The 27,944-nt window shown below is 53.3% G+C and overlaps 1 protein-coding gene across 4 annotated transcripts; it reads right to left on the bottom strand.

Moving 5' to 3' along the window:
- VWCE (von Willebrand factor C and EGF domains) lies at positions 1–26,656 on the bottom strand. 4 transcript variants are annotated; one of them, XM_055315190.1, is made up of 21 exons: positions 26,290–26,656; positions 21,153–21,247; positions 20,939–21,028; positions 20,483–20,611; positions 18,052–18,168; positions 15,654–15,770; positions 14,628–14,756; positions 13,446–13,879; positions 13,271–13,364; positions 11,995–12,077; positions 10,308–10,395; positions 9,285–9,314; positions 8,971–9,056; positions 7,749–7,866; positions 7,421–7,506; positions 6,084–6,180; positions 4,946–5,028; positions 3,810–3,900; positions 3,647–3,729; positions 3,266–3,356; positions 1–960 (listed from the first exon to the last, which is right to left on the bottom strand). In XM_055315190.1, the coding sequence occupies exons 1-21, from the start codon at positions 26,304–26,306 to the stop codon at positions 359–361; spliced, it is 2,760 nt and encodes a 919-aa protein (XP_055171165.1). In that variant the 5' UTR covers positions 26,307–26,656; the 3' UTR covers positions 1–358. The 4 variants fall into 4 exon arrangements, with proteins under 4 accessions (XP_055171165.1, XP_055171162.1, XP_055171163.1 ...); XM_055315187.1 differs by lacking the exon at positions 26,290–26,656 and adding an exon at positions 23,720–23,838; XM_055315188.1 differs by lacking the exon at positions 26,290–26,656 and adding an exon at positions 23,720–23,838 and having other exon boundaries at positions 6,084–6,176; positions 7,441–7,506.
- Between the last annotated feature and the right edge of the window lie 1,288 nt (positions 26,657–27,944).

Below are 27,944 nucleotides of genomic sequence, written 5' to 3'. Positions count from 1 at the left end.
GACAGCCTTTAATCAGGGAACCTCAGGGAGGGACACATGATGGCTGGTGGCACAAGCCCAGGGGAATCCTGGGTCCTCTCAGGCTCTCCTCCTCTTGAGCAGGATCCTCAGTGGCCCAGACCTTCTTCCAAAGGCTGGCCGCAGTGTCCAAGGAGGATCCTGATCGTGGAGAGGGCCGATTGCCTCTTCTCACAGCACATTCCAAATGCTTCTTGGGGACAAGGCTGCATGGGGCCATGCAGAAGCGAGCCCCCTGGTCTCTACCAGCCATGCCCCAGAGCCTCCCTACCAGCCCCAGGACCGCTGGCAGTTTTCTCTGTCCGGCGTGTCCCACGCAGAGTCCTGATCTGGAGGCTGCTTAGCTGGGGGACTCCTCCTCCCGTGAGGTCCCCGCAGCAGTCCACTGAGGGCTGGAGGTGGCCGAGGCTACAAGGGCTGCAGAGAGTCTGGCAGTGGCAGGAGAGAGTCTGCGAGGCCTGAGGAGAATGGCAGGGGTCTCTGAGGGGCTGGGGGCCCTCATGGAATGGACTGAAGCTTCAGTCAGGACAACAGCAGGTGAAGAAGGCCTTCTGGTCAGTGTCTGGGCCCCAGAGAAGGAGGATGAGGGCTCTGGAGTAACAGGAGGAGGCCCAGGAGCCCTAGGAGAGACTGGAGGTAGACTGGAGGCTCGTGGAGGGATCAAAGGCCCTAGTGAGGGCTGGGAGGCCCCAGGGTCCCCTGGGAATGTGCCCCTGGGTCCCAAAGGGGATGAGGGTGAGGTGTGGGCTCCTGAGGGGCTCATGGGTGAAGTCTGTGCGTCAGACAGGTTCGTCCTGAGAAGTTGGAGGACACGAAACACTGGCTTCTGAGCCAACGCTGCTGGGGTGCCCGGGCACGAGCTACAGTTGACCGGGGCCTCTGCATCTCCACGGGGGCTCCGAGCTGCTTTGCCCACCTCCACTGCCTTTCTTTCCAGGGAATCTAGAGAGAGGCAGAGGAAACAAGATGCACAGTGGCTCTGTCAGATGGCCAAGGCAGCTCTGGGATGAGCTGCACTGGGGACAGAGGTCTCTCTGCCCTGGCCAGGACCAGCTGGCCCCTGCCTCCAGGGAACACCAGAAAGGAACCATGAGCAGAGGAAGGCAGTCCGCCAAAGTCACTCTGCTGGGCATTGGCCATGTGACCTGGCATAAGGCATGGAACTCTGCTGGGCTCCTGCGTCCTCTTCTGTAAAATGGGCATCATAAGGACCTGCAGGGCCACTCCAAGCATTGAATGAATGGTGCATGGGAATCTCAGCCTAAACCTGGATGTTAACAGGGGACTTTGGGTGATAACCAGGTGTCAGTGTGGGAGGCTCATTGATTGTAACAAACATCCTATCTAGTGCAGGACGTTGATCATAGGGGAAAGCTGGACCTTCTCACTTTTGCTGGGAATCCAAAACTGCTCTCGAAAATAAAGTCCATTGGAAAAAAAAAATTCTTTTTTAAGTCTCAGCCTGGAGCTGGCACATCATTAAGGGCTTGATGCATGGGAGGAGAACAAACAAAGGAAGAACCTAAGCAAAGAGAACATGGAGAGGGAATAAGCACGAAGGAAGAGTACTGGAGAAAGGTATGGTCAGGAGGAGACAGAGGATGTCAAGCCCAGGAAACCTAGAATGATTTTATATTTCTAAAATCATCCCAAGAATGGTCACCCAACTCTGCATATACTGAAGGCACTGGATTGTACACTCCAAGCCTGTGAGTTGCGTGGTATGTGAATTATACCTCAAGAAAACTATTACTTTTATTAATTACCAAAAGGAGGGCAGCCCGGGTGGCTCAGCGGTTTAGCATTGCCTTCAGCCCAGGGTGTGATCCTGGAGACCCGGGATCGAGTCCCACCTCAGGCTCCCTACATGGAGCCTGCTTTTCCTTCTGCCTGTGTCTCTGCCTCTCTCTCTGTGTGTCTCTCATGAATAAATAAATAAAATCTTTTTTAAAAAAGTACAAAATAGCCACAATGAAGGTAAATTATGGACATGTTAAATCAGAAAAATTAAACTCAAGACACAAAGCACAGAATTGGCAGGAGTATGAGGAGCCAGCTACATCAGGGGGAGTTTCCTGTTTCCAAGGAGCCCCATCTGGTGATGCACTGTCATGCTTAAGGAGGTCCCACACAGCTCCCAACACCCCACGACCCAGTACTCCACCTGCTAACCACAGGGCCCCAATGCAACCCATAAATATTGAAAAATAAGTTGTCTGACCCAAGATTTCTCACAGTAGGTCCATTATGGATGGAAAAAGAAGAAGCAAGAAACTACCTAAATGTCAGCTTAAAAGTTAATGGGTGAGCAAACCAGACTAAATGGGAGCTTTTGACAACAGGTGGCCGTGGGCCTCTGTCAGTACTTCAAAACCACATGTTACAGCAAGTTGTCCACATCCTATTTATACCTCTGCCAAAAGATGAACGTGCGTGGCCACTCATGATGGAGAAAGACAAGACGAAGACAATGGTCAAGACAATGTAGGAAGAAAAAAAAAAGACAATGTAGGAGCTGAAAGCATCAACTTGGGGCACCTGGGTGCCTCAGTGGTTGAGCATCTGCCTTCAGTTCAGGTTGTGACCCCGGGTTCCTGGGATCAAGTCTCTCACTGGGGTCCCCACAGGGAGACTGCTTCTCCCTCTGCCTCTGCCTCTGTCTCTACCTCTCTCTCTCCCTCTCTCTCTGTGTGTGTGTGTGTGTCTCATGAATAAATAAATAGAATATTTAATAAATAAAAGCATCAACTCTGGGCTTAAATCTGGCTCTACTGCCCATCCGTGGTGTGACTTGAGGTCACTTCATTTCTCTGTGCCTCTGCTTCCTCATTGGGAAGACTGAGATGATAATAGGACTGGAGCTGCTGTGAAAAGGAACCTGGCACCTAAAGAGTATTCACATATTAGCTATCACTTTTCTGCAAAGTTGATTCATTTCCTAAACTGTAATTAAAAAATAGAAGAAGAAGAAAGCAGAAGAGATTAGGAAAAGAAGTAAAGAAGGAAAAGGAACAGCAAATAAACACACTTGTCACAGTGTGGCATCGGGAACACTGGATGAGGATGAGCAAGCCCAGGCACAGGCTTGTCCTCAATACAGGCTGGCTGTGTAATCTTGAGCAAAACCCCTTCCCTTTCTGAGCTTGGGTATCACAGTTCCAGCCCTTTATAAGTTCTAGGTTTCTGGGAAGAAGAGCAAAGTGCAAGAAGCCCGTGGAGAGGCTCCAGGACCCAGAGGCCTGCTTACCTGGGCAGGAGGAGCAGCAGTCCCCAGGGGGCTCAGAGGGGTCCAAGCAGGCCAGTTGGCAGGGGACCTTCTCACAGCTCACCTCTCCCAGCTATGGAAGCACAAGGACGCACATGAGGCAGCCCAGATCATCTCCCCTCCTGAAACAGCGCCCCTGCGCATCTCTTCCACCCACAGAAAGGTCCAGGGACAGAGGCTGAAACAGCAGGGCCACTTTAAGGAAACCACAAACCTGAAGGTGTTCTGGCAGATATTTAACGTTGGGCAGGCAGGTGGAAGATGGGCTTACACTGGCTAAGGGGACTCAGAGTTTTGCAAAGGGACAGAAGGCAAGAAGCAGTGCCTGGCGGGGCAGCTTCTGATTTGCCAGGCCCGGCTTACCTGGCACGTGCACTGGGTACAGGGCTCATCGTCCAAGGTGAACAACTGGCCATTCACTACCTTCCTTCCCTCATAGTTGCAATCTGCAGGGCAGAGGAGATGGGGCCGTGAGAGCCATGGCGTGCCTAGGAGCCTCAGATGTGGGGCAGCGGGTCCCACTCACCTCTGCACACCGGGCAGCACTCTCCGTCAGGGTGGAAGGGGTAGGTGCAGGTGATGGGGCAGTCCACGGGGGAGCAGGCCACTGAGCCCAGCTGCACGACACAGAAAACATACAAAGCCCTTTGTTCTGGGCAGCTGATGGGGCGCTTGGGAAGGGCCATCACAGAACCACCGAGTGACCATCAGAGCCCCCATAGGTGGGGGAGATGCTCACTCAGTTAGAGGCTATCTCCTGACAGAACGCAAACCCCACAAAGCCAAGGGCCTGGCCACACCCATGCAGCACATCTGTGAACAGGCCCCAGCTGACCAAATCCATGAATAACCCAGGAAAGGTGAGCACCGAAAACCAAGGAGAAAGAAGGAGCCTGAAGCTTCCTGAAGCAGGTGAATGAACAAGGCCACTCAGAGGCCAAGATGCTCACTCTGAATCTCTCTGATCCTATAGATCTTGTCCTTTCCACTCTGCACGCACTGCCAGCCAAGAAGCTCCACTGGCATCAAATGTCGCCATCATGATAAGCAATAGGGACTCTCCCCCCCAACCCCATTTTCCAAATCCTGGGTGATATTAACAATCTCACATGCTTTTTCAGGCTGAGAGGCAGCCTGGCTTAGGGGCAAAAGTGCACTTCCAGGAACACAGGATTTAATTCTTGGCTCTACAGCTGACCAGTCTTGATCATGATCTTGAAGGAATGACTTTATCTCTCTGTGACTCAGTTTTCTGACCTTAGCAGATGGAGATGACAGTGGCACATACCTCATAGGATTCTCCTGAAGATTAACTGAGCTCTTGCAAAGAAAGGGCAGAGAGCCATACGGGCTCTGTAACGTGAGTACACTAAAGATTCCAGCACAGACCCTGGGCTTGAGTCCCTCATCCACACCCTCAGGGAGCACTCACACGTTAAGTTACAAGGAGCCCCCAAGATGCCCCCAGAAGCAGAGGACTTTCACCAGGCAGGTTTAAAAATATTTCTCTGGCCCTGGATAAAGATTCACCCTGAGGAGGGCTGGAGGGAGCCAACTTTCACCGTGACCAGAGTGACCTTCCTCTTGGAGGGCTCTGGATCCAGGGGCTGGTGTCAATCCCTGGGTGGTTTCCACAGACGGGGTAGGTCTGGTGGTCCGTACCAGACAAATGCAGCTTAGACACGGGTCCTGCACTGACGGGAACGTCTGGTTGTTGTAGAAGATTCTGCCCGTGTAGGTACAGCCTGCCAGAGAGAGCATGGGGGTGAGCGCCAGCCAGGCAGGTGGCTGGTGACCAGGCTCCTTCCAAGGGTGAAGATCTGAGAGTTTTCTGCATTGCAGAGGGCAGGCCAATTGCTTCCCCAGGCAGTCATCCCGGGGGTTTAGGGAAAGGACAAAACACAGGTCTGGATTGGGTGCTGCCTTTTTTTTTTCTCCCTGGATTTAGCTGAAGGATCAGAGTGTCTCCACTTCCAGGGAAGAGAGCATTTCCTTCTCTGCCCCTCACCGGGCAGGATCAAGTCAGAGGGACTAGGAGACACAGTGCCCAGGCACCACAGCCGTCCTCTCTGCTCCCCCACCCTACCCCTACACAGCCAGTCCCCACCTTCCAGGACATTCTCCCACACCTCTGCTTTTGGCTTCCCCAAGCCCGCCAAGGCCTGATCTGAGTGCTGCCACCTTGATGACATTCATCACAGCCTAGTAAGTATGAAAGCAGGTGAGAGCACAACAGGGACATATTTTAGAACATTCATATGTTATTTGTTAGATAGGGATACATGTTACAGATGTGTGACATAGAGATAGAGCTACTTATTTCATGAAAAGAGATTAGGAAAACAAACCAAGAGGCTAAAAGTGATAAGGGGCCCTTTTTAATTGTTTTTATTTTTGCTGTCTGCACGTTCTTCAATAAAATGTTACTTCTGAAATCATGAAAAAAGAGGAAATTAATATAAAAAAATGAAGTATCATTGCTATGTTCTCTCGCTGCCCACTAATTGTTTCACAGGTATGGTTCCTTTGTCACCACACCCAGGCTATAAGCTCAGCATATCTCTGTATCTGCTTCCAGCACCCGCACAGGGCCTGCCTTGGGCAAACTGCTTTACATCTCTGAAGCCCTCATCTGTAAAATGGGCTTGCCCTGTGTGGCAGTGGGGATGAAGCCTGTGTGGCCCATCCTCTGCATGGAGGAGCCTGGTGTAGGGTGATCCCAGATGCGTGGGGGGGGGGGAGGCGGAGGGCGGCCAAGGATCCCCACCGAGGGGAGCAGGGGTGCTATGCAGAAAATCACCTGCAGAACAGTCCGGGCAACACTGTCCAGGGATCCGAATTGGGTGAGGGCAAGAGTCCACGCAGTCTGTCCTCTTACAGCTCACTGAGCCATCTGCCTGAAGGAAGAAAGAACTTCACCAAGACCCCACCTGTAACATCAGGCCCTGTGCCTCCCTGCCCCATTCCACCCTTCTAGCACCATCCCCAAGAAAGGGCAATGCTGTAAACTGGCTGAGGCTTGCCCAAACGGCTCCATGATGTAGCTGGGAGGTGGGGGAAAGGGGGTGGGAGCCTTTCATGAGAACTCCCCTATCTAAGGAGAAGGAAGGTCAGAGCGGGGTTTTGGTCTCTGTGACTTCCTGTCCCTCTCCAGCAGCAGCCAGAGCTCACCACCACCCCATCCAAATTCTTCTCTCAGCCATTCCCTGGAACCCTCACTCACCCCAAACCTATGGAGTACAATAAAATCTTATTTTTGTAGAAAGCTATTCCACCGGAAATGTCTATTTCAGAAGACAAAGGCACCACATATGGTTTCTTTTTTTTTTTTTTTTCTCAAAGAATCTGAACGTCGATGAAGGTTTTGTGTTGCTTTCTCATACTACGAGTTCTCTGGATCAGTCATCAAGGGGAAAGGCGGAGGATGTGCCCTCCTCCCAACTGTAACTCTGATGAAATGCTTTCAAGTTTTGCAAGGGTCTATGGCTTTTTAACAAATGCTGCATCTGGGAGACACTTGAAGGCTGTGCCTCTCTAACACCAATGTGCACACGAGTCACCCGGGATTAAAATGCAGATCCTGAGTCCAGACTCTGCGTGTCCAGCAGGCTCCAGGCATGGACCTCATTTTGAGAAATAAAGCTCTAAGATCCAAGGGACTAAATGCTCTTCTAAAGCAGAAAAGAATGCCAACGTGTACTTAAATGATGAGCTGCAACAATAGCGTTTCTTGGTAAGTGGCTGTGTTTGCAGTTTGCATCTGGGTCCATGTGACTCTCACACCTGTGCACCGTATCCTTATCCACTTCAGATGAGCTGAGGCCACAGATTCAGGCTCGTGAAGGAAACCCTGCAGTATTGCAGGGAAGCCCTGAACTCCAGAGCCTTGGGCTGTCCTGCTCCTTCAGTTACCCATGCCTGGGGAAATCCTGCTCTTGGGACCCCTGACTCCTCACAAGCAGTGGGTCACACCCCATTCTGTACAAATGGAACCTGCCAGCATAGGAGGGAGACAAAGGGCGGGCCAAGGCAGCCCAGCTTCAGGAGCAGCAGGGATGCCTGGCCAGGAGGGCCTGGTCAGGGGTGAGGCAGGGACAGCCTGGGGGAGCAGCCGAAGGCATGCAGGTTGCCATTCACCTGGCAGATGCATAACTCACAGGGGTCACCAGGAGACCAGATCTGTCCAATCGGAAACTCAACCCCGTTGTCATCGAGAGAGCAGCCTGGCCAGGGGACAGTGAGGGAGAAAGGGCAGGTGGGCACAAGTGCCAAGGAGGCCTGGAACACCTGCCAGACCTACAGCACACCTCCTCCCACACCAAGAACAGATGCTTCCACACGTGCCCGGTACACACAGCAGGCTCACACAAACATACACTTACCTGCAAAACCATAAACATATACATTTGTACACAGGCACACACACACTCACAGACACACACGCACGGATGCTGGGGGCCCTCACCTGTCATGGGTGTGGACTCCCGGCAGGTAAAACAGCACTGTCCAGGGCCCAGCCACCACTCCTCGCGGGGGCAGTCCAGTTCTGGACATGGTGTGAAGGAACATTCCACCTCCCCATTCTGGAAGAGAACCGAGGGCACAGGCCAGTGAGGGCAGCAACCCGGGCCTGGGCCATCTGAAAGCTAAAGAAGAGGCTGGCTGGCTGCTGTCCCCCTTCTAAAAGTGACAAAGAATCTCAAGGGAGGGGATGGAGGAAGGGGCAGGGGAGGCCGGGAGCACGTTCTGAGATGTCCTGTCTGTTGAGCTGGGGGCCCCTGCCCAGTTAAGCTGGGGGCCCCTGCCCACCCGGGCTGCAACTCCTACACCTCTTCCCCTCACTTCTGCAATAGCCTCCTGCTCTCACTCCAGTCTGCCCTCACTCTGCAGCCAGAGAACGTTCTCATGTACCAATGTGATTACATGGCTCCAAACCTAAAATCCATCAGCAGCTCTGCCAGGTCCAGAGCCCTCAGCCTGGCCGGCAAAGCCCTTCATGACTTAGTCTGAGGCAGAGACTATAGGGCCCCCTCCTCCCCAAGTCCTACCTCTGGTTAACAGGGACCGAGCCCTCCAGGTACCTGGACGGTTCCCTCCCGGGCACTGCACTCCCCGGGGAGCAGAGAGAATGTGTATAACTGACGATGCCCAGCTCCCTGGCCTCTGGGCACACCCGTCTCTGCCGTGCACCTCACTCCAGAGCTCCCTGTGGGATCTTCACCGGGCTCCCTTCCCTGCCTATCCTGCTTCCCTGGCCAGCTTCTCCTGAGAGCATTCAGAAAATCACTTACGTGAGAATCCTGCACTGAGCCCTGCTTCTCAGATCCCAACCCAAGCACCATCCCTGTTTACAGCCTCTTCTCTTGCCTGACGCCCACATTCTGCGCCCCAGCCAGAGGGACATCTTTAGGCCCTTACAACAGGCCATAACAGAGGGAACTGGGGCTGTCCTGTGTCCAGCTGTGTCCTCAGCACTCAGCATTGCTCCAGGCACACAGTAGATGCTCTATAAAAAGCTCTGCAGCAGGGTGACCTTCAAGGAGACTGTGGGCCGGCCTTGGTGAAGGCAGGTCCCGTTAATGCCTTTGCTGCCTTAGTGTCCCTTCTGCCACATGGCAGCTCCTATTCTCCTGGTCAAGGCATGCTAGGGAAGTCCTGTGCCTGGCCCCCCTCCTGCAGCCACTTACCTGGCAGACACAGGTGGTACACTTGTCACCACCCCCACTGAACACAGCTCCGTCTGCATACCACCGGCCGTGGAAATAGCATCTCACTGCAGAGGAGAAAGGGAGAGGCAGCTCAAGGGGCTTTGGGCTGGGGCAGCTAAAAAGAAAGGGGAACAGTGGGCAGCGGGACCCTCGGGAAGCTAACATATTCCCACCATGTTCCACAGCTTGCCCCACTCAAGGAGCCAATCACTCCCCTCCAAACCCTTGATGAAAACTAAGCTGTTGCTTAAAAACTGATGGAGAATGAATCACATGTAAAATAATGTCCTTACCCAAAAAAAGGGAGGGGACTCTCCAAATAACTAAAGAGTAAGAGAAAAGCAGAAATGAAAAAAGACTGCCCCAGATACCTAAGGCAAGGACTGGGACCTATGCCACCCCTCGAGGCTGGGAGGAATCAGTGAAAGCCTCTCATCTGAAGATCTCCTCTCCAACCCCACTCCAATAAAACAGCCCGAAAGCTGGCTTAGTCAGACGCCCCTGGGTTCAAATACCAGCTACACAACTCACTAGGGACAGATTTGGGGCAACATACTCAATTTCTCTAAGCCTCAGTCTTCCCATCTGTAGATTGGGGTTGATAAGAGATGATAACAGTTCCTACTTCATAGGCAGTATATTACTATTAAAAAACGTCTTAGCAAAAAAAAAAAAAAAAAAAAAAAAAAAAAAAAAAAAACGTCTTAGCTAAAAATAATATTTAAAGGTTAAGAAAAGCATTTTTTGTTTAAAGAACACCAGTTTTGTAATTAGGAGGCTTGATTTCAAGTTCTGTTCTGGTATTTACTGGGCAGTCATCACTGACCTCAGTGAGCCTTGGTTTGGTCATCTATAAAATGGGGCTGTGAATAGTACTCCCTCAAGGCTGAGCCACACAAATGCAGTGAGATCAAGGGCTGGCAGGCAACAGCACAGAGCCATCAGGGAACATTCATGATGATGATGAGGTCATCCCAGGAAAAGAGAACCACATTTTAAACAAAGGACAAACTCGTTAGTGGGGAAAGGGAGATGCCCTCCCAGTCTCAAGACAGAGCCATGCCAGGAGTGGACTCATAGCCCTTCCTGGCTGTGTGGAAGGGGGGGCAGGGCACTGGCTGGGCTGGGAGCCCAATCAAGCTTCCAAACAACTGTGTACATAGTAGGTGCTCACTTAAACTGGCACTTTGAAATGTTTCGCTTGATCTGAGTTTCCGAAGCAAAAATCAATCTCCTTCCTCTGCTCCACTCACCCTGCTCCCAAAATCACACCAAAAAGCAAAATCCTCCCACCCAAAGCCCGAAGAGTCACTGACCTGGAACACAAGTACAGCAATCTGACTTCAGGGAGGTCTGACAGGGGCCCGGAGGACACTCTGGGGAGATGCAGGACACATTTCCTGCCTGAGGAGGGAGACATGGTGGTGGGTGGGGGCAGAGGTGGGGAGGAGGAGAACTAGGTCCTACACCCCATCAGCTCATTCCCTACTTCACACCATCCCTCAGGTCTCCTGTGCAACACCAACGCCTCCTAATGGAAGCCATCCCAGACTGCTGAATGCCACCATGGTGACACAAGGACAGTGTGCAGGGACCCAGGCGCTAGCGTTACATCCTCCTAAAGCATAACAGAAGCTCTGGAAGGATGCCAGGGAGAGGTGAACAGAGATTGCTCCACCACTTCCCTGTGCATCCGAGTTTTGAACCAGGTGACTCTACTGGCTATTCAAAGAATTAAATTTAAGACCAGATTTTAAGTGCACCTGGGTGGCTCAGCAGGTTAAACATCTGCCTTCAGATCAGGTCCTGATCCCAGGGTCCTGGGATGGAGCCCTGCATTGGGCTCCCTGCTCCACAGGGAGCCTGCTTCTCCCTCTGCCTCTGCCTGCCACTCCCCATGCTTGTGCTCTCTCACTCACTCTCTCTCTCTCTCAAATAAATAAATAAATAAATAAATAAATAAATAAATAAATAAAATCTTAAAAAAAAAAAAAGGTAAGCTTTAAAATTTAAAGTTAAGGCAAACTCCTCTCCCCCTCCCACCAGCCCCCAAGCCAGCCAGAGCTGAGCTATAGTGTTTGCTCCTTCACTAATGAGTCCTGGGATTCTGGCCAATGTTCGTCAGCTCACTGAGCCTCGGTCTCCCTATCTGTAAGATGAGCTGGAAACGACCCTTCCATCGGGGATTGCTGAAGATACGTGCTACAACAGGATCCATGAAAGTGCTCAGCCACTGCACATGGGTCCCCATGTGTGGCACCCAAGGGGACCTCGGTACAGGGCGGCGCTTGCTGTCTATGTGCCCTACCCCCTGTCCTGCGGCCTCTGCTGTCACCACCAGGCCAGTGACAGTCAAGAGGATGGCAGTGAGGAGTGGTGGACAGAGCCCAGGCCATGGACGCAGACAGACCCCGGTTCACATCCCAGCTCATGCCTTGGTCTTTTCCTCTGTAGAACAGGGCCAGGAAAGCTGACCCAGAGGAGCTGCCAGGAGCCTCGGGTGAGGCAACAGAAGAAAAGCCCCAAGCCCTGAGCCTGGAACTCACCAAGTACTCCTAGTCGAATCTGTGTGACAGCACCTGGCAGTGTCCGGAACACAGTAGGTGCTTAATAACTACTCTTAGAGAAACGAATTTGCCACAGCAAAATAATCCTCTTAATAAGCTGAGTCTGGTAATAAGCCTCCTCCCTCCCAAATGTGGATACCTTTGTGCTGGCAAATATTTTGCCTGGAGAGGAAAACAGCCTCCCTGGTGGGAAGTTTCCGAGGGAGTTTCATCCCCTCCCCTCCCTAGATGGATGGATCCTGTTTGCCTGCTGGCTCCTGGCTCCTCAGACCCCCATGCCTTTAAATGTGACAGGTTCCGACCAAAATTCACAACCTGGGAACTCTTCCTCCATTTGACAAGCTCACCTTTAACATCGGATGTTTCCCTCTTCCTCTAAAACCCCCAAATGGTTAGGAAAATACCCGCAAGGCCTTGAGGCTCTTGTGATGCTCACCAGGCAGACACAGACAGTGCAGTTCTCGTTGGGAGGGGAAAACACGTCCCCTTCGGCTCGAATGACGCCACTATGAAAACAGCCTTTGAAAGACAAACAGGAGTGGAGGCCTTAGACATCTTCAAAGTAGAGGAAGCCTGAGGTCTCATTACTCTTCCAGGCATAATGTACCTAGAATCTTCTCTCACCGGCCTGGATGCCCAGGAGTGGCAGATCTAGATACCCAGGACTGTGTGGTCCTAGGACCCATGGAGAAGTAAGCAGGAGATACTCACAGAATATGGCCTAGGAGAGGGTCCCATTCATGTCTGTAAACCCAGAACTCTATTGAGAACATGGCATTTTTATTCCCATAAGGCAGGAAGGCCAGTCAGGCATCCCTGGGTTCCAAACCCCGGTCTGTCCATTCCGTTACCTGAGTGACCTTGGGTATGTCACTTAACCTCTATGGACTCAGTTGTTTTTATTGTGAAATGGAAAAACCACCATGTGCCCTTCAGGGACCTTGGGAAGACCCACAGCCTCAGATGTAAGGTGCCTAGGCATTCACATTCAGGGCTCAGGACATAGTGGGAACATGGTAAAAGGTCATGATTATCATTAAGTCTATTCTCATTCTAACCCTTTGGAACATGTCTTTGCTGCTGCTCCACCTGCAGCAGCCTCAGCATCTTATCACCAGGAGCTTCAGAGAACACAGAAGTTTAGGCCCCTTCCCAGATCTACTGAATGGAAGTTGTGTCTTAATAAGATCCCAGGGATTCCTGTGAAGAGCAAGTTTTGAGAAGCTCTATCCAAGGACTCGTTAAGATGCAGGGTCTTTATTGTAAGCAGATTATAGGAGTAAATTGGAAAGGGGGACAGAATTTACAAAGAACTATTCCTCTGGCTGTAGGAGGGGAGATGGGGGAGGGGACGGGGACCACTGGGTTGATCTGGAGAAACTCAATGAATGAATGAATGAAGCTCAAAGAGAATCCACAGATGATGAAAAGTTCCCCTGAGGGATATCACAGCATAGACCAGTGGTTCTCAAAGTGTGGTTCCTGGACCAAAACATCAGCATCACCTGGGATCTTGTTAGAAATACAAATTCCTAGGCCCTGCCCATACCTGATAAATCAGAAGCTCTGGGGGTGAGGCCCAGGAATTACCCTTCAGGTGATTCTAATGTACCCAAAAATTGGAGAACAGTCTTTCAGCCACAGAAGGACTAGGGAAGTGAAGAAGTAGGACCATGTGGGGAACTCACAGCCTTCCCCAGACCAGCTCCCACCTGCACACGACGGACAGCACCCCCCATCTTCAGAGGGAATCGGGTGGGAGCAAGCAGCTTCACACGTCACCTTTTCACAGGTCACCTCCCCATTCTGCAAGCAGAGGCAGGAGTTCTAGCCATCACAAGGTCCTGGATGCCAGACCAGGGCACCCCCAGGGTCTCTCCCACCTACCTGGCACCAGCACTGGAAACATCCAGGCTCTGTCCAGTGGCTCCCTGATTCATACATGGCTCCCAGGTGCCAGCAGGCAGAGGACCTTGGTGCCATCTGTGTGGCTGCTAGGCCCCTGGGCAAGGACGGGGTCACCTCCTGTAGTTGTGAGGGAGGCCCGAGGGTCCCCGGGAGGGAGGCACTAGGTATAGGGATAGGCACCAGGGTGGCCGGCAGCTGAGTTGGGGCAGAGGACAAGGACGTGAATGGTACAGGGGTGGGAGAAGGCAGACTGGTGGTCCTGACCCCAGTTCGGGGCCCCGGAGCCCCAGAAGGGGGACTGTGTCCAGGAAAGAGGGCAGGCCGGCCTGCCTCTGGAAGCAGCAGAAGCATCTTGGGTGGGTGCTGCAGGGGCTGCAGGATGGCCGATGGGGCTAGAGCGGCTTTCGAAAAAGCTGAAACAGAAGCACAGGTGTCTCTTGAGGGAGGCAGTGGAGGCAGGAGGCAAGACAGGGGTGGGGGCGGGGGGGTGTCTGAACAAAGCTCCTCCACCACCAATCACTGAACGTCTCTGGGCCAGGTTCTTCAGCAGCAAAACGGGTCTAATACCACCTGTTTGACCCAAGACCACAGGGAGGGCCACAGTGATGATCACACAAGGTGGATGGAACAACACCACAAGAGCCAGCCCAATGACAAGTTGGGAGTAGGTCCCCTGCTGCTCACCCAGAGGTGGCTTCCCAGGAGGGGATGCTAAGGCCTGGGATGAAGGAACAGCCTGGGGAAAGCTTGCCATGAACTAGAAAGAACACGTTCAGTATCTAGATGACCTTATATGCATGTTAACAGGCACACCACTGATGGATGGCAGTGAGCTGACACCACATTGTCCTAAGTGTCCCTGGGAGCCCAGGTTCCTAGGAGTCCTGCCAGTCACATGCTCCTCTATCATTTGTTTTTCCTTTTTACCATTTGAAAGAAAACAAAAGGGTTAGGGAAACAGTAAAATGACAAAGGATGACGAATGGATAAAAAAAGTGGAAGAGGAAGTGAGAAAGTGATGAGTTGGAAACAACAAGATGAATTGAAAAAGAACCATGGAAAAGGAAGAAGGCGGGAGTGGGCACAGGGTGGGCCGGGGTGGGGCCTGTTGTCGGGGCAGGGCCTGGGGCCAGGGGCCAGGACGGCAGGCTGGTTGCTCACCTTCACAGGACACGCGGTCAGCTCGGAGCCTGAAGCCAGGTCGGCATGTACACAAGAAGCTGCCCACGGTGTTATGGCAGGAGTGGTGACAGACTCGCCTTTCCAGTGGCCTCCGACACTCGTTTACATCTGTAAGAGAGCTTCGCTGCCAACAGCTGCCTTGTTGGGGCTGCCGACCCCTTTTTTCTCCATCCCTGAGCCCAGAAGCCTGGGGCAGTCTCCTCGCCATGTTCTTATAGGGTCCATCCCTGCCTCAGGGTATGGGACGTGACTCAGATGTCTAAGAGGGGCTGAAATCTACGGCTGGTTCCCTTGGAAGGTTCATACACCCAGTTGGCATTTAACGGATGCACCAGGGACTCATCTCCCAGCACTACTAAGGGATGGTTACCTGCTCGCTGGTGGGGATGAGCCCTGCTGGGAATCTCATCTCCAAACCTTCCACCTTCCCACGTGTAAGTAGGGGATAGTGTGGCCCCCTCTGAAAAAGAGTCTCAAGAATCACTGCACTAGTCAACGTAGACTGTGGAACAAATACCAAACTCCGCCAGAACAAGGTCTGTTTTCAGGCCCATGGGACCCCCACCTTCAACTCATGAGCCAAGCTTAAGCCAAACATGCCAATCCCTTTCTGGAAATTTCTGCTAATGGGCTAAGAAAACAGGGGTCTCCTTCTAAACCAGAGGAACCAAGACATAACATGCTTTATTTACCAAGGGGAGCAAAGGCAGCCAAGAAAATGGGTGAGCAGAGAGGAATCCTTGGGGTGTATCTGGGAGAGGGGTAGAAGAGAAACATAACAGGATGAAAGTGGCATGTGGCCAGGAAAAGTCCAAGACAGGGTCTTACATGAGGAGCCACGCCAACCCCAGGGAAAGGCAGGCTCTGAGCAAAGGCTCAAGTGCTTACAGGCTCCAGGCGGCCAGGAGGTCCAGACCGCTGGCCTTTCCCTGTCCCTGGGCTCGCCCTGCCCATCCTTCTGATGGGCAGCCTAAGTATGAAGACAACAGGGTCCCCCCACCTTACCTACACAGGAATGCTGGTTGCCATGGAGATGGAAGCCAGGTCTACAGGAACACCTGTAGCTGCCTACGCTGTTTTTGCATCTCTGCTGACAGGGGGTCCCAAGGCATTCGTCAGTGTCTGCAAGGGACCAGGGCAAGACTGCAGCTCATTTCCCCATGGAGCGTCAGAACTGTGTGCTCCCCTCTTCTTCTGTTGCCATCCCTCCCACTCAGGGCTGTGGGGGACCCTCCTTTTTTTAAAACTTTTTTTTTTTTAATTTTTTATTTATTTCTGATAGTCACAGAGAGAGAGAGAGAGAGAGAGGCAGAGACATAGGCAGAGGGAGAAGCAGGCTCCATGCACCGGGAGCCCGACGTGGGATTCGATCCTGGGTCTCCAGGATCGCGCCCTGGGCCAAAGGCAGGCGCCAAACCGCTGCGCCACCCAGAGATCCCTGTGGGGGACCCTCCTAAACCCTCTCTTTCTCACCACCCACATTCCGCATATTAACGAAATCCTCCCTGGACCAGCCCTCTTCTCTCCATCCTCACTCTCCTACCCCAGCCTGGGCTTCCTTTGCCTCTCTGATCTGGAGAAGAAAAATGGCCTGGTGCCTCTCCTTGCGCTCCTCCCAAGCCATCCACTACACTGCATCCGGGATATTCTGACCAAACATCCAGGCCACTCCCTGCTCTCGCAGACGCCAATGCCACCCCACAGCTCACAAGCCCTGGGCAGCCTTTCCCACATCCTTCCCTCTCCCTCACCTTTGTTCAGCCATCTTGCAAATGCACCATGTCCTTGTGGGCCTCCCTCTTTGCCCATGTTCTTTTGTCTGCCCAGAATGCCTGTCCATCTTGTCTGGGGGAAAACTCTTATACCTCAAAACTCAGCTTGCATAGCACCTCCTTGTCAAAGCTTCCCCATGCCACTGTTTGAAATCGTGAAAAACTGGAAATAATCTCTATGTCCATCAACAAGAGAAGAGTTAGTACACTATGGGATATTTGTGCTGCAGAGCACCAGGCGGCATTTTAAAAAGAGCAAGGCAGGTCTGTTTACCCTGATACGGAGAGATCTCCATATCAGCTCCATTGCTGAGAAGAAGATAGCAAGCAGAGGAACAACTGGATTCAAACCCCCAACTCTAACATGATCTTGGGCAAGTTACTTAATTTCTCTAATCAGGAAAGTGTAAATAAACAGTAGCAGTCTCACAAGATCAGTCTGAGAAGGAAATGAGAACATGCACGTAAAGTGGTTGGCATGATGCAACTGTCAGCTACTCATCCTGTCTCTGTGAGTACATATGTGTGTATGGACATATCGTGGGGACAGGCAAGGAGGGCATGCATCAGAGCAGTAATAACCAGGTGCGGGGTGAATATGTTCAAGTCCTAACCCCTAATGTGATGGGGGGGGGGAGCCTTTGGGCAGTGATTGGGTTTGTTTATTTATTTATTAGTGATTCGGTTTAGATGACGTCACGAAGGGGGATTCCGCATAATGGGAGTAGTGCCCTTATAAGAAGAGCCATCAGAGCTTACTCTCTCTCCCCTTGAAAACACAGCAAGAAGGCGACTGTCCACAAGCCAGGAAGGGGGGGCCTGAAAGAGAATGGCCTGGCACCTTGACCTCAGACTTTTGGGATTTCAGAACCACTAGAATAAATTCTGTTGTGTAATTGGCCCATTCTGTGGGATTTTGTGATAGCAGCCCAAGCAAACTAAGATACCAGGCTTAAAGGGCCTGGAGGTAGCAACTTTTAAAATGTATTTTACAATTTATGACTATTTCAAACAATAGAAAATAATACCAGATTCATAGGGAATCTTTTTCCTTATCTGCCTCAAGAGAGAATGCTTCCTCTGTAAGTAAAAGTCATCTTAAAGGGATAGGTAATTATATTAAAAGATCTCCCTCATCCTCCTCACTCAGGAGCAGACTCCTTCTCTTTCCCAGGCTCCCCCAGCATTTACCCCTCACCCCAACCTAATTCTGCCCTCCCCACCAGACCCAGGCAGCTCAGCCACCGGGGCAGGTGGAGCTAATGAAGGCAGCAGGTGATGGACTGCAGCAGGCATATCCCTTCCATGGAACCTCCCTCACCTCAGTGGCCTCCTCCATCCTGTCCTTGGCTCTCCCCTCAGCATCTCTGGCTGTATCCCACCACCCTGCAGCACCAGTTCAGAGCAGGGGCTGGACATGCCAGGATTCAAGATGACTCCAGTGCTTCCTCCTGGGATGGCCTTGCGTGAGCCCCAGTTTCCCAGTCAGTAAAGTACAGATGATAACAGTATTGCCCACAGAGGACCATGAAATGCAGTAATGCATGGAGTGCACCTGTTGGGCTGGGTGGGGCCACGCCTTCGACTCAGAGCCTGGCCGTGGTGGTATTACCTGTCTCTGGGCCACTCACCTTGGCAGCTGTGGCGGTCGGCAGCCAGCTGCATGCCTGGCCCACACTCACACACAAACCCGCCTTCCGTGTTCACGCACTGGCCCTCGCAAGAGGAGCTTAAGCATTCATCAATGTCTGGGAAGAGAGAAAACATCCTTGCACAGACCAGTCTGCACGTGGTTGGGTTCAGGGGAAAAAAATTGACCCCACAAGGACACTGTTTCAGGAGAAGCCTACCTTCAGCAGGGTGGAAACCACCCCGCCCCACAACACACACACATACCCCGAGGAAGACCAGGCACCACCGGGAAAGTCATTGGCTATGAGTGAACGACCAGATAGCAGAGGTTGAGGGCTGGGCTCCTTTGTGACCCACAGAGACTGGAGGACAGAGAATAGCTAAGACAGAACCATTTCCAATGGCCCCACCACAGGGCAACCCTAGAAGGGCAGAGGAGAATGAGCAGGAGGGCTGATCCAATTCCATTAAAAGTTTATTGAGCACCACTTGTATGTGGCAGATCTGGAGGGGTGCCATGGAGGACACAAATGTGACCAAGACATGGCACAGACTCTCCAGCTGGTTACAGTCTGCTCATGGCACACGCCCAGATGCTGGAGCCCCACCAGGTAATACATGCCCCACAGGGAAATGCCTGGCCCCAGAAGCTGGAGAACAGATGGGTAGAGGACCACGAGGCATCAGAAGGAGGACCACCAGCAGAGGGAGCCTGAGGAGCTTCCTCCTGCCGGCCTGGGCAGTGAGAGGCTGAAGCAGTGGGTTGAGGTTCAGCTGTAGAGTGCCAAGGAGGCCCCAAGGCTTCTGCCCAGGGCAGGGGGACCAAATCCAAGTAGTCCTTTGGGGAAGTTCAGGCCTGTGGGGTGAGGAGTGCCAGGGACAGAACTCCCCACCCCTGGTTCATGGCATCCCTTCTCTAGGAGCCACAGCAGGTCTTAAGGACCTACATAATCTATGCCACCCACTGCGGTCTGCATCTGAGTCTCCCACCCCCTGGCCCCATGCCTGCTGGACACCTCCATCCTCCCCACTTGCTCTCCTCACAGCCAGCCCCTGGGGACCACATGAATGGCCTCTAGAAAGCCCACCCTGACTAAACCCCATCTCACTGGCATCCCTTGTGATAGTGGCCAGTGTCCCCCACCCCCGCTCCTGCCTGGTGCTAACTTTGACATCATTCTCTGGCTCTTCCAGGTCCAGTTTGCCTCTGCAACAAGAAGTGCGTGCAGAAAGTGCTCCCTAGAAAACACATTCATGGGAGGATTACTGCTTCAGCCTTCCCGAAGAGGATGTGGCAATGCGCCCCGAGCACTAAAACTCCTTAGTGAGACCCTTGACCCAGTGGTTCTCCTTCTGGGAATAATGGGAGAGGCCCATGAAAAGCCTCTTTACTGCAGCATTACTTGTCGTAGTGAAGCATCGCAGAGAACCTACACAATGGACAGCAAGTTACAGCAACCACAGACACGGCCGCTAAAAATTACGTTGTGAGGACTGTTCCCCACCCACAATATAAAGTGAGAAAAAGGATGAACAAAAACTTTACATAAGGTATAATTCCAATTTATGAAACACACAGATATACACGCTTCATACACACACACACACACACACACGTGCATACACAAACACACACAGGTGCACACACTCACAAACACATATACATCCAGGGAAAAAAGCAAAAGAAACGACTTCATTTTAGTAAAGTATCTCTGAGTAGGGGCTTTGGGGATATGTCTGTTTTTACCTTCTACCCTTCTTTTATACTTTCCAAATGTTCCAAAGTAAGTTATTTTTTACTTTCATATTTGGGGAAGAAACATTATTTATACAAAGTCAAAACTCAAAAAAAAAAAAAAAAAAAGAAAAGAAAAAGAAAGGCTTTCTTTCAGCTCTCTGGAAAGATACTCAAAAAACTGGTCCCAGTGGTTGCCTCTGAGAAGGCAACAGATCTGCCTGTGAGAACGCTTTTAAAATCACAAACAAATAGCACTGTTACAAAATAATTATTGAGGTTGGCTTTTCTGGTCTTTCAAATACCAGGGTCCCGAGGGAACGTTCCGTGGTCAGCCCGGTCTCCAAGTCCTGGTTCCCTACTCCTCTGTGGGTCTGGCTCCCCGCACTTCACTGGTTACGGCCCCATTATGTGGTTATCCTGACTTGTCTCCCCTCGCCTGTTCAGGAGCAGGGATGGACAACAGCAGGAACCAAGCCACCACTCGTCACCCCAGCCCCTAGCTCCATTCCTGGCTCATAGCAGAAGAGACCTGTTTCTTGTGTTGGCCTGCCTCCCTGCCCACACTCCAACCAGAGCTCGGCCTCGCTCAGCCTGGCCTGGCATCTCTCTGGAGGCTGTACTGGTGGGAGGGATGGAAGATGAGACAGGATGCCCATTCGCCTTGCAACCCACACCATGCCCAGGTCTCTCACCTGTACACCTGATGCCGACAGCTGTCTCTGTCATGGAGAAGCCCACAGGGCACACTCGGGCCACCTCCTGACAGCCGCCATGGTTACAGGTAAGGTCACAGCCATACTCGCCACAGGGTCCATGGACTTCTAAAATGGATCACATCCATGAGCACACACCCTTACCGCAGTGCCAGTTGCCCCCACCTCACCGGGGCTCCTCCTAAATTCTGTTGGTAAGGTGGCTCTAGAGGGAAAGACTGGAACTTAAATCCAGCTGTGCCACTTGCTAGCCATGTAACCCTAGGTGAGCCACTAACTTCTGTGCCTCAGTTTCCTCATCTGTAAAATGGAGATGAGAAGGCCTACCAAGTGGGTTGTTGGAAGATGATACTCTGAAACAAAAGCCCTGAGCCTGGAACATAGTCTCAGTGTCAAAAGAGTATTTCCCACCAGCCACGGCCCACCCCCAGTTACCTGGGCAGGTGGCTCCTTGCTCTCCATCCTGGCAGGAACAGACATTGGGAGCAATGCAGATGCCACTCCCACAGCCAAAGGAGCAGAGGGCTGAGAGGAGAAACGCAGGTGAGGGAGTGGGGGGCCGGGGACCCCAATCTGCCCTATATAGGCCAGCCCAGGGAGTGAGCACCCTGCTGTGGAGGATGTCTGGGGCACAGGGGCAGGCACTTACGAAGGGTACAGTGCCCACTGCCCATGGAGGGTGCCCAGCCAGGGCAGCAGCCACTCCCGAAGCCTGAGAGGCAGACGTGGGGGCCCAGCCGGCGTCTACGAGAGAGGAGAGAGCACTTTCCATATTTCTGTGCTGGCTGAGGGATTGGTCTGCCATGCAGTGAAAGCCTCCCAGCTAGTCAGTAAGTCAGTCAACAGTTCTTGAAACCTGCCAGAGGAGGAATGGGAAGTACCCCTCTCCCCCTGCCAAAATGAGCCAGATGGTCTCTCCTGAAGGCAAGACAAAGACAAAGGTAGCAGAGAAGAGCCACCAGCTTCCTACAGACACCACATGAACACAGAGCAGCAGTTCCCTCTATCAGGAAGGTTCTTCCTCAGAAATGTACCCAGCTCAGGGCACCCAGCTCAGTGGTTGAGCAGCTGCCTTTGGCTCAGGGCATGATCCCAGGTCCTAGGATCAAGTCCCACATCTGGCTCCCCACAGGGAGCCTGCTCCTCCCTCTGCTTGTGTCTGTGCCTCTTTCTCTCTCTGTGTCTCTCATGAATAGATAAATAAAATCTTAAAAAGGAAGGAAGGAAGGAAGGAAGGAAGGAAGGAAGGGAGGGGAGGGAGGGAGGGAGGGAGGGAGGGAGGGAGGGAGGGAGGGAGGGAGGGAGGAAGGAATCCAGGTCACTCGCTCTTTTACCTGGGTCTCTCTGCTCATGCACCTTCTCAGAGAGATCTATCTTACCCACCCTTATCTTGCTTTATTCTTCTCCATAAGAAGAAGTACTTCCTGGGACATTCAAGTACTTATCAATTTGTTGATTCATTCATTGTCTGTCTCCCCTCTCATTCTCTGAGGACCAGGGCTTCATCTCTTTGGTCCACTTCAGTGTCAAGAGGAATGCCTGACACATAGTAGGTGCTCACTAGATGGGTGTGGAGGGAAAGGCTGAGAAAGGAAGCCAGGAGAAGAGACAGAGGAGGAAGGCAGCCCCAGAGATAGCATTCTCCAGGTGACATCTCTGGGGTGGAGGTGAGGGTGCCAGGAAAGGGGAGCCAGTTTGCCTGACACTGGGTGAGGCCTGGCAGTACAGCCATGAACAGGCCTCCCTACCCTGAAGGGACGCTGGGCAGATGAAGAACCAGGTGATAACAAAACAGCGTGACTGGTGCCACAATGGGACAGGCTTTGGAGTCCTGAGGAGGGCCAGGGGAGGTTTTCTGGAAGGACGGAATCTGGGATGAGATGGGCAAGAGGAGTCAGGGCAAGCCATGAGAGTGGAGGAAGGGGGAGGGTGCTGGAGGCAGAGGGAGCAGGTGCTCGTCCTGGAGGGGACCGGTGGGGACTGCAACTGGTTCTGTGATGGGCTGGGCAGAGAGGGGGAGTCCAGCCGGGTTTTAACTGGGAATCCTGGCACAAGGGGAGAGGAAAACCCTCCCCAACTGCACTCTAGCCCTGCCCAGAGGCTGTTGCCCTGCCAGGCAGCCTCTACAGAGCGCCCGTCTGGGGCCAGGTGCCGCAGCAGGCACCCACTGACATGGATGGCAAAGGCCTTCACTGCGCTCCGGGAGAAGAGCTGTCGGACGCGACAAGCGCTCTGGGCAGGGGAACTTTGGGCACAGCGCGGTATGGCGCCTCCGCAGCAAACCGCGCCCGGGCCCCTAAGAGCCTCTCCCTTCTCTGAAGTCCTCACAGAAGCAAAGAAGCCGCCCGGGGGGGTGGGAGGTGTTCCCGGCCGAGCTGTCCCGCCCACTGCCCTTGCTAGAGCGATTCTGGCAGCAGCTGGCAGAGGACCCGGCGGTCCTGCTCCTGGGGCGGGGCTCTGAAGGGGGCGGGTGCCACCAACGCGGCGGGCGGCGACGGGGACGGCGACGGGGACGGCGACGGCGACTGGGACGGGGACGGCGACGGGGACGGGGACGGCGACGGGGACGGCGACGGGGACGGCGACGGCGACGGGGACGGGGACGGGGACGGCGACGGGGACGGAGACGGGGACGGGAGGCGGGCGGCTGGAACGCCGCGGGGCGCCACGGCGCGGGGCCCATCCGGGCAGGGGCCGGCGGGGGCTGCGGAGCGCACGTGGGAGCCGCGAGCCCGGGGGCGGCCGCGTTCGGTCGCTCGGAGCGTCACGCAAGCTCGCGCTCGGCCCGCGGCGGGAGGAGGCTCTAGGGCAGCGCGGCACCAACCCGGAGGGAGCCAAGGGGCAAACACCGCCCCCGCCCGCGCGCGGGCGGGCGGAAACCCAGACGTGCCCCGCGGGGAGCCGGGCGGGCGGTTCAAGGTCCGCGGCGAGCGTGCAGCCGGGACGCGGGAGCAGGGGGCCCGCTCGCCACGACGGCCCTCCCCGGGGCGCCCTCCCAGCGGTCGGCGCCGCGGGGCAAGCTCGGGGGGCTCGGCCGGCGCCTGGGCCCCGCCGCCCCTGCCCCCTTCCTGCCGGGACAGCCCCCGCCCGGGGCGCCGACCGCTGCCCCTTTGTCCGCACCGCCCGGAGCGCCGCCCCCGCGGCTGCCCGAGCACCGGTCGGCCCCACGCCGGGAGCGCCCCGCGGCGGGACAGGGGCCGGGCGCGAGGCGCTTACCTCTCGGCCGCGAAATGCCCGGGCGGCTTCCTCCCGCTGTGGCTGCGGGCCGGGGCCCCCGGCAGGAGCAGCGCGACGCAGGCGGCGCGGAGGATCAGTCCGGCCCACATGACCGGCGGCGGCGGGTCCCCGCTCGGCTGGGCTCGGGCGCCGCGCGGGGGGAGGGGGCGGCCGGCCCTCGCCCCTCCTCCTGGCGCCGGGGGAGCGCGCCGGAGAGCCCGGAGCTGGCGCGCAGGGCCGAGCGGGGCGCCGGGGCTCGGGCAGGAGGGGCCGGGGCCGGGGCCGGGGGTCCCTGGCACCTCGGAGCGAGGCGCACGAAGGCAGCGCCGCTCGCCGGGCGGTGGCCTCTCGAGGAGGCGCGGAGCCCGGGGCGGGGGCAAAGATCAGGGACCCCTGGGGGCGGGGCTTCGGCCTCGGCCCACACCCCCGGCCCGGGCTCTGGAGTCGGCTTCCTGCGAAGGGTTGTGGGCGTCCGACCGAGGGCCGCGGAGGAAAGACTCCCCGAGCAAGGCTGGCGCTGGAGGCCGGGCGCCGGGGCTCGGCTGGCCTCGGGGGAGCCCGAGTTGCCACGGTTGTCCCGAGGAGGTGAAACGCTGGGTCATTCCGCTGCGGGGCAGTTCAAGGCCGGCTTCCCGCCTGCCGGCAGGTCCGCACACTGGTCCAGGGTGTGCGGGTCATGGATCCACCTGCGCCCTGGCCAGAGGACACTAGCGAGGCTTCAACCCAGAGGCTCCTCTTTGCTCCCCTCTGTAGCTGCCCAGGCTGCAACCAGAGACTGGTAGGCGGGGAAGTGGGGAGCAGGCAGTGGAGGGAAATCGGACCGTCCAGCTGGGAGGAAGCAGGAAGGATACCCACACTGTATCCTCTGCCTTGTGCAGGAATCCTCCCTAGCCACCCAGATCCCGTGAGTCAAGCTTTTGCTTGAACACTTCCAAGGATAAGGAACTCACCTGTCAAAAGGTAGCCCAAGCCAGTTTTGAGTAACTACATTTGTTAGGAAGTGCTTTATTTCCCAGCTAAATAATTCCAGTTCCTTTGGTTCTGCCTCTGCAGCTGCCCACCCACTGGCTACCTTAAGCTGTCACTGAGATCCTTAACACTGGTGACCACAAATGACCACGGTGTACCAACAATGGTCTGGACTTTTGTCTCCTTCCATTCCTTGCAGATACCAAATTTTTATTAACACAGCCTAATAGGACTTGGCTTTTCCGGCAACCATATGATGCTGGTGGTTCATAGCGGTTTCCATTACTGGTGTTTCTGGCTGTCCTGCTTTCACGTTGTTACTCTTGTTTCCTGAACTCAAGCTGCTAAACCAATCTCCCTACATGAACCTGTGCACTTGAGTTTTCCCAGATGTTCAGATTTAGGCCCATTATCTCACCTTGTTAGTCTTTTTTTTTTTTTTTGAAGATTTTTATTTATTCATTCATGAGAAACACAGGGAGGGGGAGAGAGGGGGAGGGAGAGAGAGAGAGAGAGAGAGAGAGAGGCAGAGACACAGGCAGAGGGAGAAGCAGGCTCCGTGCAGGGAGCCTGACGTGGGTCTCAATCCCGGGTCTTCAGGATCACGCCCTGGGCTAAAGGTGGCGCTAAACCACTGAGCCAAACGGGCTGCCCTCACCTTGTTAGTCTTGATCCATCTTCAAATCTAAGCAACAAATTCTCAGCAACTAGGTCACCAAAATATTCTGTATTGTAAGATGAGTGCAACTTTCATATTAATGTTCATCCCAAGGGATCTCTGGATGGCTCAGCGGTTTAGCACCTGCCTTCGGCCCAGGGTTCACGTGATCCTGGAGTCCCGGAATCAAGTCCCACATCAGGCTCCCTGCATGGAGCCTGCTTCTCTCTGCCTGTGTCTCTCAAGAATAAATCAAAATCCCCCCCCCAAAAAAATGTCCATCCTGAGTCCTAAGGACCCTCAGGATCCTACAGCAACTTTGCTTTTTGCCTCAGACATCCAAAGGTGCGCTTTCTCTCTGCACCATTCATACCGCATTCCTCGCTGTTACTTAATCTAAGCCTGAATTATTCAAGAATAGGGCTAAACATAAAGGCCTTCCTTCACTTGAGCCCACGAAATCTACCACACCAGTGCCTTTATTATACCTACCTAGGCCACCACTCAGTGTCAAACAGGTGCTCCTTCCCAATCCTGGAAGCTACCCACAAATGCTCAACACAATTACACAGGACTAAAAGTCCCTTTTACACACCTGTCACACCTTGCACCATCTTTTCACACACTCCAACACACCCCAGCTACCTCCTCCCTGAACTCCACAACTCTCTGCCACGGCCTCCAGTCCCGTCTTCTGGCTCACCCCAGAACTATGGCAGGGTTTGCTCCACACTGGCCAGTGAGCACCTGGATAGTTGAGATGCAGCTCTGTGCTTGAAGAAAATCCTCATTTTCCCCTCAAGAGGAGCTCAGGGTATTTAAGACTTAGTAAATTTCTACTGGTCAATTTAAAAAAAAAAAAAAAAAACAACAAAACAACTTTCTAAATAGTCTCTGGCATTTCTTTCCTTTCTCTGGTTCATTTTGACCTGATGGCACTCACCTTGCTCCTCTTACCATCAGTTTGCTTCTTTTGCTTGCTGTTTGCTTTCTTTTTCTTGGCTTTTGGTTTGTTAGACCTTGAGGCTTCTCAGAGTTTGAACTCTGACAGCATCTGACTTAATATTATTCATCTTCAAGAACTAGTTTAGGCATATCCCCTGGTTATATATAGTTCCTCCGTGTTTCTTCCCCGCTTCTGTGGCCTGTGGCTTCTCCATAACAAAAGGGACCCTCCGCTGAGGGCGGAGGATCCAAGTTGTTGTTGGCTGTAGAAAGGAGGCCTCTGGCTTGTGACCCTTCCAAATGGTCATGTGATGAGTCAGTGTTTCTATTATTCTCCCAAAGGTCCACTTGTGCAGAGGCCTGGAGTGAGTAGCTCATCAGCGCCTACATGGAAAGGAGCCATTCCAGCTGGCTGTAGCAAAGCTCCAAAGGCAACCTTTCACCCCTGGAGAGGTGATTAACGGTTTTTAAGAGAGGATGTGGGAATGTGGCAGAATGTTAGTTTCCAAAGGATTGCTGGAATTCAATCCTGACTGAATATACTCAAGATTATAGGAAACAAACAAACTGCAAGGACTCTATGGCTCCCAAAGCCCAGACTGAAGCCACGGATAGTAATAACCTTCTACTCACTGAGGTCTCCATGCTGCAGGTCGGACCACAAAAAAGCACCAGAATAATCATCCTACCACATGCTCTTTCTGATCTTAGCACCTTATATTCAATCCTCCAACTAGGATTAACATTTTAAAATAATCACAATCTGGAGACTGTTCGTTGCTTTGCTGCCTCATTAAAGTTGGTCTCTGGCATGGGGGCAAGCCTTTTCAATTCAAACCATGACTTGAAGAATTCAAATCACAGTATTGAGTTTCAAGTTCAAACTGTGGTTTTTGAGAGATGCTGATGATTTTTTCCCCTTAAGACCCTTAGCTCCCACCCTCAGAAATTCCAGAAAAGGGGGAAAGAACAGTAATGAAACACAAGGAATAAAAAATAAAATAAATACAAGGAACGCTTCTAAGGAAGGAAGCTTATTCCAGAAGACCCCCAAAGCAGAGATGCTTCCTTGCCCTTTCTCCTTTAAGCTAGAATCTCTCAAAAGCACAGTTTGAACTTGAAACCACAATTTTCCTGACACTGTATCAAAGGCTGATTTTAAAGGAGCCTGCCAATATGCCTAGGATCAACCCTACTCTCCGCTGTTGGGACAGAGCAGCCTTTATTCCCACTGGATCACTGGTGGAAATGTGGGTGCAGGCACTCTGACCCACTGAGCTGAAAGAAGACAGGCTCTGTTTGCTGTAGAGAAGGGTGAACCCCAAATGTGTCCTACTCCTGTATTTTCAAACCAAAGGCGCCAAAGGTTTACTTGATTAAACCAGAGGAAATAAAATCAGACTCCAAAGGGCATGTGGCAACAGGAAGCTGAGAGATGCATGAAGAGCTACTTGCCCCAGCCAAGGAGCAGCGCCTGGGAGCTAGTTGGCCAGACATTGTATTCACACCTAAAATGACATAAGGAAAAGCAGCCCAGGCAACTCCAAGGCTCGCCAGGTTACTAACAGAGGCAACTGGGAATCACATGGTGGCTAGAGTCAACAGCAACCAAAGACCACTGAATTTTAAAAATTACCCCTGGGATCTCACCAA

This window comes from Nyctereutes procyonoides, unplaced genomic scaffold (genome assembly GCF_905146905.1).
Source record: "Nyctereutes procyonoides isolate TBG_1078 unplaced genomic scaffold, NYPRO_anot_genome, whole genome shotgun sequence".
Lineage (NCBI taxonomy): Eukaryota > Metazoa > Chordata > Mammalia > Carnivora > Canidae > Nyctereutes > Nyctereutes procyonoides.
This window is presented reverse-complemented; position numbering and strand designations above follow the sequence as displayed.

Coding starts and splice junctions, on each gene's coding strand:
- VWCE (XM_055315187.1), bottom strand. CDS start 23,829: ATGTGGGCCGGACTGATCCTCCGCGCCGCCTGCGTCGCGCTGCTCCTG. Junction 13,365..13,445: donor GTTTCCAGTGCTGGTGCCAG/GTAGGTGGGAGA, acceptor CTCTGCTTGCAG/AATGGGGAGGTGACCTGTGA. Junction 6,181..7,420: donor GTGAGTTATGCATCTGCCAG/GTGAATGGCAAC, acceptor TTCTTCCTTCAG/GCAGATGGCTCAGTGAGCTG.